The 11,122-nt window shown below is 46.2% G+C and overlaps 5 protein-coding genes across 6 annotated transcripts; 2 read left to right on the forward strand and 3 right to left on the reverse strand.

Annotated features, from left to right (window-relative positions):
• Positions 1–105: 105 nt before the first annotated feature.
• On the forward strand, positions 106–1,496 carry LOC6582365 (ribosome biogenesis regulatory protein homolog). The gene is made up of 4 exons (XM_002008032.4): positions 106–338; positions 398–650; positions 707–1,200; positions 1,259–1,496. The coding sequence occupies exons 1-4, from the start codon at positions 190–192 to the stop codon at positions 1,404–1,406; spliced, it is 1,044 nt and encodes a 347-aa protein (XP_002008068.1). The 5' UTR covers positions 106–189; the 3' UTR covers positions 1,407–1,496.
• LOC6582366 (glutaminyl-peptide cyclotransferase) lies at positions 1,414–2,801 on the reverse strand. Its single transcript, XM_002008033.4, has 4 exons — positions 2,653–2,801; positions 2,179–2,586; positions 1,959–2,108; positions 1,414–1,898 (listed from the first exon to the last, which is right to left on the reverse strand). Exons 1-4 carry the CDS (start codon positions 2,731–2,733, stop codon positions 1,509–1,511), a joined length of 1,029 nt encoding a protein of 342 aa, XP_002008069.2. The 5' UTR covers positions 2,734–2,801; the 3' UTR covers positions 1,414–1,508.
• A 320-nt stretch (positions 2,802–3,121) lies between these two features.
• LOC6582367 (glutaminyl-peptide cyclotransferase) lies at positions 3,122–4,366 on the reverse strand. 2 transcript variants are annotated; one of them, XM_002008034.4, is made up of 4 exons: positions 3,891–4,366; positions 3,719–3,829; positions 3,450–3,654; positions 3,122–3,391 (listed from the first exon to the last, which is right to left on the reverse strand). In XM_002008034.4, exons 1-4 carry the CDS (start codon positions 4,356–4,358, stop codon positions 3,210–3,212), a joined length of 966 nt encoding a protein of 321 aa, XP_002008070.3. In that variant the 5' UTR covers positions 4,359–4,366; the 3' UTR covers positions 3,122–3,209. The 2 variants fall into 2 exon arrangements, with proteins under 2 accessions (XP_002008070.3, XP_032586843.2); XM_032730952.2 differs by having other exon boundaries at positions 3,444–3,654.
• Positions 4,367–4,457: 91 nt separating this feature from the next.
• Positions 4,458–6,863, reverse strand: LOC6582368 (organic cation transporter protein). The gene is made up of 3 exons (XM_032730951.2): positions 6,711–6,863; positions 5,852–6,651; positions 4,458–5,784 (listed from the first exon to the last, which is right to left on the reverse strand). The coding sequence occupies exons 1-3, from the start codon at positions 6,773–6,775 to the stop codon at positions 4,556–4,558; spliced, it is 2,094 nt and encodes a 697-aa protein (XP_032586842.2). The 5' UTR covers positions 6,776–6,863; the 3' UTR covers positions 4,458–4,555.
• A 497-nt stretch (positions 6,864–7,360) lies between these two features.
• Positions 7,361–10,601, forward strand: LOC6582369. The gene is made up of 7 exons (XM_002008036.4): positions 7,361–7,861; positions 9,286–9,409; positions 9,502–9,587; positions 9,661–9,819; positions 9,888–9,971; positions 10,037–10,283; positions 10,340–10,601. Exons 1-7 carry the CDS (start codon positions 7,787–7,789, stop codon positions 10,462–10,464), a joined length of 900 nt encoding a protein of 299 aa, XP_002008072.1. The 5' UTR covers positions 7,361–7,786; the 3' UTR covers positions 10,465–10,601.
• Positions 10,602–11,122: the final 521 nt, after the last annotated feature.

Consider the following 11,122-nt stretch of genomic DNA (forward strand, 5'->3'; position numbering starts at 1 on the left):
TTGAAACAAATTGTCCTGATCAAATTTGTGCGCCCTGTTATTAACAGCTTTGAAAATGTTAAGGCTGAAGCGGCCACAGGTAAATTCCGTTCACTAAATGAACTATTTTTTGGTTCACGCTCTGTACGCTCCTGTTCGGCGCACGTGTATAAATATTGAAGAGTTTGGTTGCTGTTTATTTCTCACAAAATGGATGTTGTAAAGGCAGTTTTGGAAAAACATCAAAAGGAATTGGACAAATACAAGCCAATTACTGTGGAAAAGCATTTAGAATGCCGCATCGATGTAGGCACACTTCTCATCACAGATCCCAACGATTTAGATGACCGGCAGTTGGCGTAAGTAAAAATCGCAAACCATATCATGAGCATTTAAATTGAATGATGAACCTATTTAGCGACAACAAAGAAGAATACCTGTCCGCGCTAACCCGTGATAACACACAGCTACTGGTCAATGCCATTTGGGAGCTGCCAACCGAACGCGTTGATGAGAGCATTGTGGCAAAACTACCGGAGCCAACGACCGTGCTGCCGCGCCTACGCAAACCTCCTGGTCCACGTCCTCTGACGAAGTGGGAGAAGTTCGCTAAGGAGAAGGGTATCACAAAGAAAAAGAAGGATAAGAAAACCTATGATGATGTACTGGACGTGAGTAATCATGTACTTTTATATGTGAACTTGTCTAATCATATTCAATCTCACAGAAATGGGTACCCACATACGGCTTTAAGCGTGCCGAGGCTGAAAAGGATAAGGAGTGGGTGCTGGAGGTGCCCCAGAATGCGGATCCTAACACAGACATGTTCCAGAAGAAGATCGACTTGCGCAACGAGAAGGTGGCTAAGAACGAGATTCAACGCATGAAGAATATTGTGCGAGCCAAAAAGATTGAAATGCCACGCAGCGGATATCTAGGCCCAGAGGCGGCATCTTCCAATCAACTACTTACGGCCGTAACAGTGGCTAAATCCTCGACTGCATCAGTAGGAAAATTCCAGAGCAAACTGCCCAAAGAAAAGGAGGCTCGGGGTCTGGGTGTTAAGGAGCTCATACCAGGTGGCAAACGCAAGGCATCTCACATCTCAGCACAGCCCGAGCGGGAGGCTAATTTGGATCTGATCAAAAGCGTGCTGAACAAGAAGCCCAAACTGGATGTTGAGAAGGCGATATCGCTGCAAAAACAAGATGAGCGGATGGAGTAAGTCATTGAAATACCAACTAAGATTATATTTATACTAACTGTAATACATTTGTAGACGAGAAGCTGAAAGCGCGAACAAACCTGCGAAAAAGGGCGGCAAGAAGGGCAAAGGCAGTCGCAAGGCAGTGGGCAAGAAGCCCAAGGGCCATCAAGGCCAGCGTGCGCCGGGCAAGAAGGGTCAGGCCGGTCGTAAGCGTCGTTAAATCAAAATTGGGAGCATTCACTAGGACTTTTTATTATTAAACCACACAATTTACATGATAAATACAATGATAATATTTAAGCCACACAAAGAATGTGTGCATCTATTTGTGACGGAATCGTAGGTCGACGGGCACGCTATGTCGCGTCATATACTGGTAGACGAAGTTGCGGAAGATCCGGTTAAAGTTGCGTATGGAAGGCCAATGAAGATTGGCAGCATTGTCGTTTGGCGTGTGCCACTGGGTTGGAAAGGGTGTCGCTATCAGATGCAATACGGGTACATTCTCCTCCAAAAACGGGCGATGATCGTCGTCGGTAAATCCGCCAGCGGGTCGATTCAAAAACATTTTGTTATTGCCCTCCAGTTGGCCAGAAGCGCGCAATGTCTGCTCGATCTGCACGAGACTCGTATGCAACCCGCTCGTGTTCTCAAAGAAGCTGGCAAATTTCGGATTGCGCGCACCAATCAAATCAAGCAGCACAAGCACCTCCTAAACAATTGAGATGTTTAATAAATAGTTCAGATCCGCGCAGCTGAAAGATCCACTTACAATGCGATCAATGTGACGTGAGCTTCGTCCCTGTGCAGTAGCAAATGGGTTGGGCATTTGACTATATTTCCTGGCCAAGTGACGTGAGCCATAAACCGAATCAGTTCTGCTCCAGTCTCTGAAGGCCTCCTCGCCGTCGAAGAAGATCAGCTGTAGAAGTGAGAATAGATTTCTTTGGTTATTTGCAGTTAAATTGAAAGTATGTAAGAGTTTCACGCACCATCAAGCCGAGATCATTTCGATTACGGAACTGCTGCGCCAGATAGCTGTTCAGCGTTTTCGCCGTATTCAATAGCATGGCACAGGGCACAGCCGAATCGGTGGCGCCGACGAATCCGGGATCCTCAGCAAAATATTTGCTGTCATAGTGGCAGGCGAGAGCTAAGTAATTTTGTGCCTGCGGATTGATGTAGCCTATCACATTGGCGAACGTTACTTCACCCAAGATCGGCACACGTTCCTTAAACTCATCCACTTCCGTTTGAAAGCCAAGGGATTTGAGTGAGTTAACTAGGTAATTGCGGACCTGCTGATGGCCGCGGCTACCAACAACGCGTGGCACTAAAATGGCTTCCAAGCTGCTGTTAAAATGCGCCTCATCGTCAGCCAATGGCGGCGCTGTGTGCAGCTGTTGATCAAACAAAAATCATCATTTCTCAGTAAAAAAGGGAATTTACTTTTCTTGAGATCTTACGTTGGCCTGTTGGGCGAGTGCGTAATCAACTAATGCCATCAGCCCAACGATGAGCAAAATGTAATCAAGAGACGCCTTCATTATCGCATTCACAAAGAGCGTCTGAACAAAAGCAAGCTTTATGGAGCACTGAAGCCGATCTGTCTCCGAATGGTATGAAACCAATTTCCATTGCTATGGTAATATGTATTTCCTTGTGTTGTTGGTTCTCTCGATACAGATGTTAACAATTTGTTGCGCATTGGACGCAAGCAGCACTCAAACGGTAGATGTGCGTTTGTGTGCGTGTACAAAGCTTTTCACCACGACTTTGAGCAGAGCTTTGAATGAGTGCATAGAGCGTACAAAACACACTGAGTAAAGCTCGTTAACAAAAAGCCCGTCTTCTGTATTTATTCAATATGCAAATGACGTAAGCTTTAAAAGCGTAAGCATTATACGTTAATTTTAAAGCAATATTCACTGCGTGCGCGGTTTAAAGCATATTCTTATTTGAATTTGTTGTTTAATTTAATTCAATAAAATATTATAATCTGCTAAAATATTTATAATAATTATTATCCATATTTGTCAATTCTTGATAGGAATTCAATACGATTTTCCAAATACTCGTAAACGAATTGGGGAAAAATCAAGTTCATATTACGTATTGCTGGCCAGTAGAGATTCGCTAAGTTATCCTTCTCTGTGTGCCAATATTCTGGATAAGTATGGGGCACTATATGCAGAGCTATCACGCCTAAAATCAAATTAAATTAGCTAGACAATAAATAAATGCGAATAATAGGAACCTTCACTTATAAAGGGATAATGATCGTCTTCAATGTCGCTATCATGATCTTTGACCTTATGGAACAGCTTGTGGCACTCGGTGAGCTGACCCGCTTTTCTCAGCTCCGCCTCGATGTCTGCCAGGCGCTCATGCAAGATATACGTATTACTAAAGTGGCTCAGAAAGATATGATCCGGCGCGCCAATAAGGTTTAATGAAATGATTAACTCCTGGGGGATAAAAATATGTCTGATTATAATTCATAGATGTCATGCAATAATTATATCAACCTACAATACTTCGTAGGGGCATAGTTTCGATCGCAGCAAAGTGTCGCGAACCGTTAAGAGAATTGATATCTTCTTTGACGTCCAGCATGGACTCGTGGCCGTCAAAAAACACTAGCTAAAAGTTAAAGGAAATTTATATATTTTGGTTAGCTATTACAAATTTATAGATGACCAACCATCAAGCCAATATCCTCTTTGCGGGAGAACTGCTCACGAAGGTACTCATGTAACACCCTGGCCATGTGGAGAAGTATCGCACAGGAAACGGCGCCATCTGTGGCACCCACATAGTCCGGAGAGTTTTTCAAAAACTTCGAGTCGTAATGACAGGTGAGCAATAGGAAACTTGGGGCATCTATATTCATAATACCCAAAATATTGGTAAACGTTCGTTGGTCAAAGAACTGGTCGCGGAACGCAATAAACCCAAGTGAACCCAGTTGGTCAAAGAGAAAACTGGCCACTTCCTCGTGACCCGGGCTGTCCATCCACCGAGGCTTGAGAATGTTGGCAAGCGTATGATTGAAATATAATTCATCGTGTCTAATCGTAAACGAGCGCTGCCAGAGATACAGCAAAATCAGGAGGCTGAGTATCAGCAGAACAATGCTAACTCTCGACACGATGCGAGCTACACGAAACATTGCTAGAGACTAATCTCAATTCAGTGCCAGGAAACTCGCCAATATGGAGTGGAACGAGTGCATTTGCTACAGAGTGGAAAAGAAGTGTGACTAAAGCAATTCGATTATACACATGCACAAGACATTTTTACTTGAATATTAATATACCAAATATGAAATCTCTAAAATGTACTACTAATGCTACAAACTCTGCAAGACTACTTGGGTTTCTGGTGGGTGGAGTCCTGCCTTAGATTCTGTACCCGTTGCAGAATCTCTGTGCCTTGACTGAGGAGTGATGGGCCCCGGGACACTGACACAAAGCTGGGAGCATATTGCCTGGAAGCGCGGGTCTTGACGACGGCCACGCGATGCAGTTTCTTGGATCGGAACTCGTCGCGGGACAGAGTGCGCAGGCTGGAGCCCTCGTGCCAGGTGTGCTTGGTGTGGGCTATGCGACGCCTGCCTTCACCGCAGCACGGCTGATGCCACATGCGCTGATCCTTGCCGAAGTTATTGCCATCGCTGAGCGTCTGGGGCAGATCCTCGTACAGAGTCTCTGGCAGGAATAAGCAGATGATGCCACCCACAATGCCCAAGCCGCCCAGGGTGTTCAGCATGAGGGAGACCGAGAGGTTGGACAGATAGATAACCGGCGGGGACAGCAGCATGGCAGCAAATCCGAGGGTATGGATTAGCGATATACCCTGTGCCCGCACCACCGTCGGCAGCACCTCGGCGGCCCACTGCAGGCCGATGTTGTAGCAGACATTGGCAAAGAAGCGACCCGCCAGAGCGGCAACCAGAGTATGAGTGGGATGGGACAGATTCGCGCCCACCAGGCTGAACAGCCCGCTCAGCGTGGTGAAGGTGAAGGCGCACCAGCGACGCCCAAAGCGATCGAGCGTGACGATGACGAGCAGGTCGCCCGGCAGCTCAGTGGCGCAGGCTATGGTAAACACCACGGCCACGTTCTCCTTGTCCAGCACCGAGGCGGCTCGAACATGGCCATCGTATAGCAGTGACATGATCATCCAGATCAGGCACATGAACACCATGTAGCGCGCCAGGCGCGGACGCTTGAAGATCGAGAAGACCGTGAAGTTGCGGCCCTCGAACTCCTCCTTGTAGAACAGTTCGCAGCTCTCGCGGAATCGCTTCCAATAGACTGGGGGCACGACGCGCTTGTTTCGCGCTGCCACACGCTTGAGTATATCGATGGCATCGTCGATCTTGCCCCGCGACACCAGCCAGCGCGCCGACTCGGGCAGGCAGCAGAACGAAACGAATCCAAAGGCCAGCGGAATGCAGCCATACAGAGCAAACGAGCGCCAGCTGTGCAGATATATGGCTATCCAGGGTATGAGCATGGTGAACGGCGAGTAGAACATGGCCAGCGACATATTGGCCACAAAGGTGCGATACTTGGGACCCACATATTCGAGCACTATTCAAAATATAAGGCGAATGAGTGATCAAAAGTAATCGGAGAGAAAACTATGGAGTTATTATACTCAGTATATAGATCATGGTGAAGCAAGTGTCGTAGGCGGCACCCACAATCAGCCGTGTGACCACAAAGCTCCAAAAGTTCTTGGTCATGCCCGTGAAGAGGCTGCCGAAGAATGCCAGGGAGCAGCTGCTGACCAGCGCAGCCAGGCGTCCGCAGTGATCCGCAAAGTGTCCGTAGCCCAGGCAGCCCAGCACCGAGCCGAGGAAGAAGATCATTTGGGCATAGGTGGCATAGAAGTCATTGTCGCACACCCAGCCAAACTCGATGTTGGCCGTGAAGAATGCCTCGCTGCTGCTGAAGACATAGCCCTCCCGGCAGGGTATTCTGGGCAGGGAGCTATTCATGAATTGGGTGCGATTCTTGGCCTTATAGATGGCCGTATAGTTGGTGTCGTACATTTCGCAGCGACTGTAGCTGCCGTCCTTCAGCTTGGGTATGGACAGCTCCTTGCGCTCCTGCTCGCTCTCAATCAGAGTCAAATCATGCACAAAGCAATAGTATTTCTCGGGCGTCAGCGTCATAAAGATCTGGCTGAGATACACATAGGCGGAGATGAAGCAAAACGGTATCATTAACAGGAACAACATTTTCTGGTAGCACCCGAATTCGCCAATTTCCGGCAAAAGGTCATCAAAGTCGATGTACGTATCGATTTCCACGGCGGACGGCCTCGATTTGTCCTCATCCGATGCGATGCTGCTGTTCTCAGATTGAATACGAAAGTCCCGACCATGGTAGCTGCCTGTCTGCTGAGATTTCTCCTCTGACGTTCTGTGTGGCAGTCTCTCTGCAGTGTTATCACTAGATATACATATATTTGTACAGATGAGTAATACCCATGAGTAATACTAAACACTCACTTATTGTCTCCCGTGTCCCCTGTTGCCTGAGTTCCAATATCCCGTTTCTGCATTTTCCTGACCATCCATAGAAAACGGAATCCGGCTCTGACAAAGCAATTATGTATCGAAGTCAAGGCGCCGCCTCCTGCTTCGATTCGAATGCTGCTCGCTCATGTGATTCATCAAGTTTCCAAGCGACTGACTGCTCCCGTTTCCTGTCAGACGACAATCTGCGGCTTATTGACGCCATCGACGTCCATTAGTCCCTCGCATGGATGGTGGGAGTCAGAGTGAATTGTCGACTCATTGCAGCATCGTTTAATTACCCAAACAAAACCGCTCGGCCCACTTCCAATCAAAATGAGTGCACAGAGCAAACACTGCAAATTTGTGGCTTACAATTAAATTAAATGAAGGCACAGCCAGGGAACCAGCTGGGGACATTGCGTATACGCCGCAGGGCCCCCAAGGACCACCCGTTGCATGCAAATCGTTCCATTGCCAATGCCAATGCGAAAAGCCGCCTGTTGCTATACGGGCCAGGGCGCATGCGTTGCCCAGCAGCAGCAGCAGCAGCAGCAGAAGTAAAGTGTGGGGGAGGGGCGGGGGATGTCGTTTCGAACATCCATTCATAAAATGCCGCACGCTGTTCGAAATTGTGGCCATGTTTCGCGATGCGAAAACAGTTCTGGCGCGTCTTTCAAAGCGATTGGTTGCCGGAGTCGGAGCAAACTGCATTTACGGCAATTCACGGCGTGACGGGCAGAAATACGCCGCATAAATCAGTGTCATAAATCTGCGTGCGTTGTATATGAAATTAAGTGTCCGTATTTACAGATAGCGCTAAGCAGCCCAATGACAGGCCGCAACATATCCTAAAGAGCAGCCCAAGCACAGGCAGCCATAAACAAGTCGGCGGCGCCCTAAGACAAACTGCCGCCCAGTGCCCCCAAAGCAAGTGTCAGAAAGCAATGAATAAGTGGCGGCTGCCGTCATACAAATGAAACGCCCAATGTACGATATATATGTACATAAATATATGAATATGTATGTATGTATTTACATATAAGTTATTGGATTAAGAGTCCCTCGCAATGGCAATACTCGAGTCCTGCTGCTTCTGGAAGAATGTGCGGCAGGGCAGCTTCGCCTGCGCCTTTTACACTCTGGTGAGTAATCAATTATGCGAGATTTTTGATTTCTTTTGCATGACAAACTTAAACAAGATAAACAGATGATGGGCTTAGCTTAGCTTGCCACACACACACACACACACATACACTGACTTTAAGCCTGAAATCATGCAGAAAGTTTAGAGCCAAAAAGCAAAGTGAGAAGCTGAACGCGAACGGGATTATCAAGTAAGCTGTAAAGTGGGAAAAGTAAAAGAAAGTTTACTTGAATTTAAGATGAACGCGAAGAGGGAAACTTAGAAACTTAACTTGAAGCAGAGTGAGAAGCAGAGTGAGAAGAGTGTAGTAAATCAAAATGTTGAGCTTGTAGTATTGAAATATATTGCCGAATTCAAAGCAACAAAAATCAAAAAGGCAATAAATAATAAGTTAATAATTTGCAAGCAAAGTGAGAAGCAGAGGGATAAGCAATGTAGTGCAGTAGTCCAGGAAGCATTTTTATATTGAGCTGAACTCTAGCTAAAATCAATGCAATAAATGATATCAAATTGTTCACTTAGCCAAGCCAGAAACTAATTAGCAGTGCTATATTTAAAGCTAATCAATAATAAGTTAATAAATTACAGAGTATTGAGAAACAAACTGAGCGGAACAAGTGGCACAGTAGTGCAGCAGACCAGGATGTTGAGCTGGGAGCATTGATATATATGTATCTGGTTGTAGATGAACTCTTGCCAAAGTCAATGCAATTACGTCGAATCGACTTGAGCATTGAGCCAAGCAAGAAACTAATTAGCAAAGCAATAAGTGCAATGAGAAGCAAAACTAGAAGTCAAACGGGAAACAAAGCCAGCAGCTGCACATAGAGAGCCAGGAGCCAGGAGCTGAGAGCTGAGAGCTGATTGCTGACTGCTGAGGCAGTCGTTGCAAAAACCAATGCAAGAGATGAAGCGAGCTTGGAAACAGGTATCCAAGCGAGCATCCAAGTAAGAAACAAAGAAAGCGAGACGCAATATGAAGTGTAGGCAAATGGAACAAGTCAAGCGAGAGGCGGAAGTAATTGCGTGACAAAACGTTGAGCCGAGCGCGAGCAACTTACTGAGCCAAGCAAGGGGAACTAAGCAGGAAGCACTAGCAATGGCGAATTACGCTGTTGTCGACGTCATGCCCGACAAAGTGTTTGAGTCCCAAAGGAATCGGGTTACGACAGATACCATAAAAGAAATGTTCAGGCAACAATTCCAGCATGCAACGAATGTCAACAAAGTTCATTCAATCAGGGAAAAACTTTTCTCTGACAGCAAACCAAAAAAATTTGCAACAAATTGCAGCAGCAGAAATGCATTGAAAATTCTGAATATTGAGGAATAAATAAATTACCAATTTCTGAATTTAAATATGCACATTTCTTTATAATCTTTACCTTTCAACAATTACCTTTTTTCATCCAACATTTTCAGATTTACTTTGGCCTGTCCACGTTAATGTTCACGTTCTATTTGAAAGAGGAGCAGGACTTTTTGCTGGGTCGCAGCACACAGCCGTTGGGTGAGAGCATCTTGGAGAAGGGCGATGTAACTGTAGGTGAGAGCAACATCTTGGGCCAGCCCATGCCCCATGCCACATGCCGCATGGCAGATGTAACAAATGTTGATTGACGTAATTTGTGATTGCAGTAACTGTGATATTCAACATTTTGTTTTTGTTTTGCTCGATGCTGATGGTCTTGGCGTCCCTTTTGCTGATTGCGGGACTGCGGAATGTGAGTGTTGGGTGGTTGCAAATGGGTCCTTGACATTGTCTAACAGCCGCTCACCTGTTCGTCTCTCATCCAGAACAAACGCCAATTGCTGTTGCCCTGGATTGGTTTGATGCTCTGCGATTTGCTTATTGAGATCGCCCATCTGGTCCATCTGACATTGTCACGCCGCGTGGTGTTCGATCCCATTGTCGGCTTCATATTCACGCTAGACTTCTTCATACTCTGTCTGAATGTGAGTGACAATGCACAACGAAAATATCAACTTAACCTAATTAGCCTCAAATTTGATTCAATTTCAAGCTCTACTGTTTGCTCTGTGTGGTTTCCCAGTATCAAACTTATCGCACACAGCGCGCCGAGCAACAACAGCATCCAGCGATGTCGGTGAGTCCTTGCGGAAATATGTAAAGCCAAAATGCAACCAAATAGTTCGGTTTCCATTCAACTAGCCCACTGTGGTCTTTACGGAGCCCGAGAAGCAGGGCAAAACAAAGCGGCAACTGTTAACGGCTTCAAATGCTGCCAAAGGGAAAAGGCATTCACATCGCCTGCTGGCTGCGAGTCCTTTGATCACGTCACAGCGGCCAACCAACTTTTCCACCATCACCGAAGAGGAGGAGCAAACACAGCAGCAGCAGCAGCAGCAGCAGAGCAAAGGAGTTGCAACCCCAACAACAGCAGCAGCAGCAGCGGGAGGTATTTTAGGGTCAAAGGACACCTAAGGACATTAACAATGCTTGTGCTCGTTTCAGCTGTCAATGGCCATAACGATAACGGTCACATTCCGGAACAGTCGCCATCCCAATCCAGCGAAGCGGCAGAGCCTTCCAATGTCAATATACCAATTATTACTCTAGATCCCAATTCGCTGCAATGATGCAGCTGCTCCGTTTGACAACGACATGGGACACTTTGAAGTGGACCCATACACGCACACACACATACACACGTAGAGTTGACCTATTTTTACATGTATGGTTAAAGTAAAATTCTCATAAATGCCATCAAGCACAAGTGTCGTCTCTTCACTCATGTTGCCGTCGTCCACAGAACTTGTTCGCAGCATCCGCTCGGCGCTGCCGCACCCTTAATTTCCTGTGCCCCGCAGCCAACGCAGCCGAGAGCCCACTTGTTGTATAACTCTTAAACTACAGCGACTTGTGATTGACAATGATTAACGTGCAGCACGGGCTTCCTTCATTAATACTGTGGCAGGCTGAAAGTGATTTGTGTACAGGTGCTTTGTGTAACAGGTAAAAGAAATCTCAAATGTCATCTGTCAGCCTACATAGTTTATACATATATATATATATATAGGTATAGCATATATACTCTTTAATGTTTAAAGACATTTTTCTCTAGGGCCATGACTTAGCCGTATTATTAGCATGCAATTGTTTGATGTTGATTTCCAGAGAGATCAAATCAAATCAAAGAGATGGGGCCGTCGATATTAAAGGCAAACATTTATGTGTGTGAATGGGTCGGCTTACTGTTTATTATACGCACACATACATTTATACAAATTTATCAAA

Source organism: Drosophila mojavensis, unplaced genomic scaffold (assembly GCF_018153725.1).
Source record: "Drosophila mojavensis isolate 15081-1352.22 unplaced genomic scaffold, ASM1815372v1 contig_74, whole genome shotgun sequence".
NCBI classification, from domain to species: Eukaryota; Metazoa; Arthropoda; class Insecta; order Diptera; family Drosophilidae; genus Drosophila; species Drosophila mojavensis.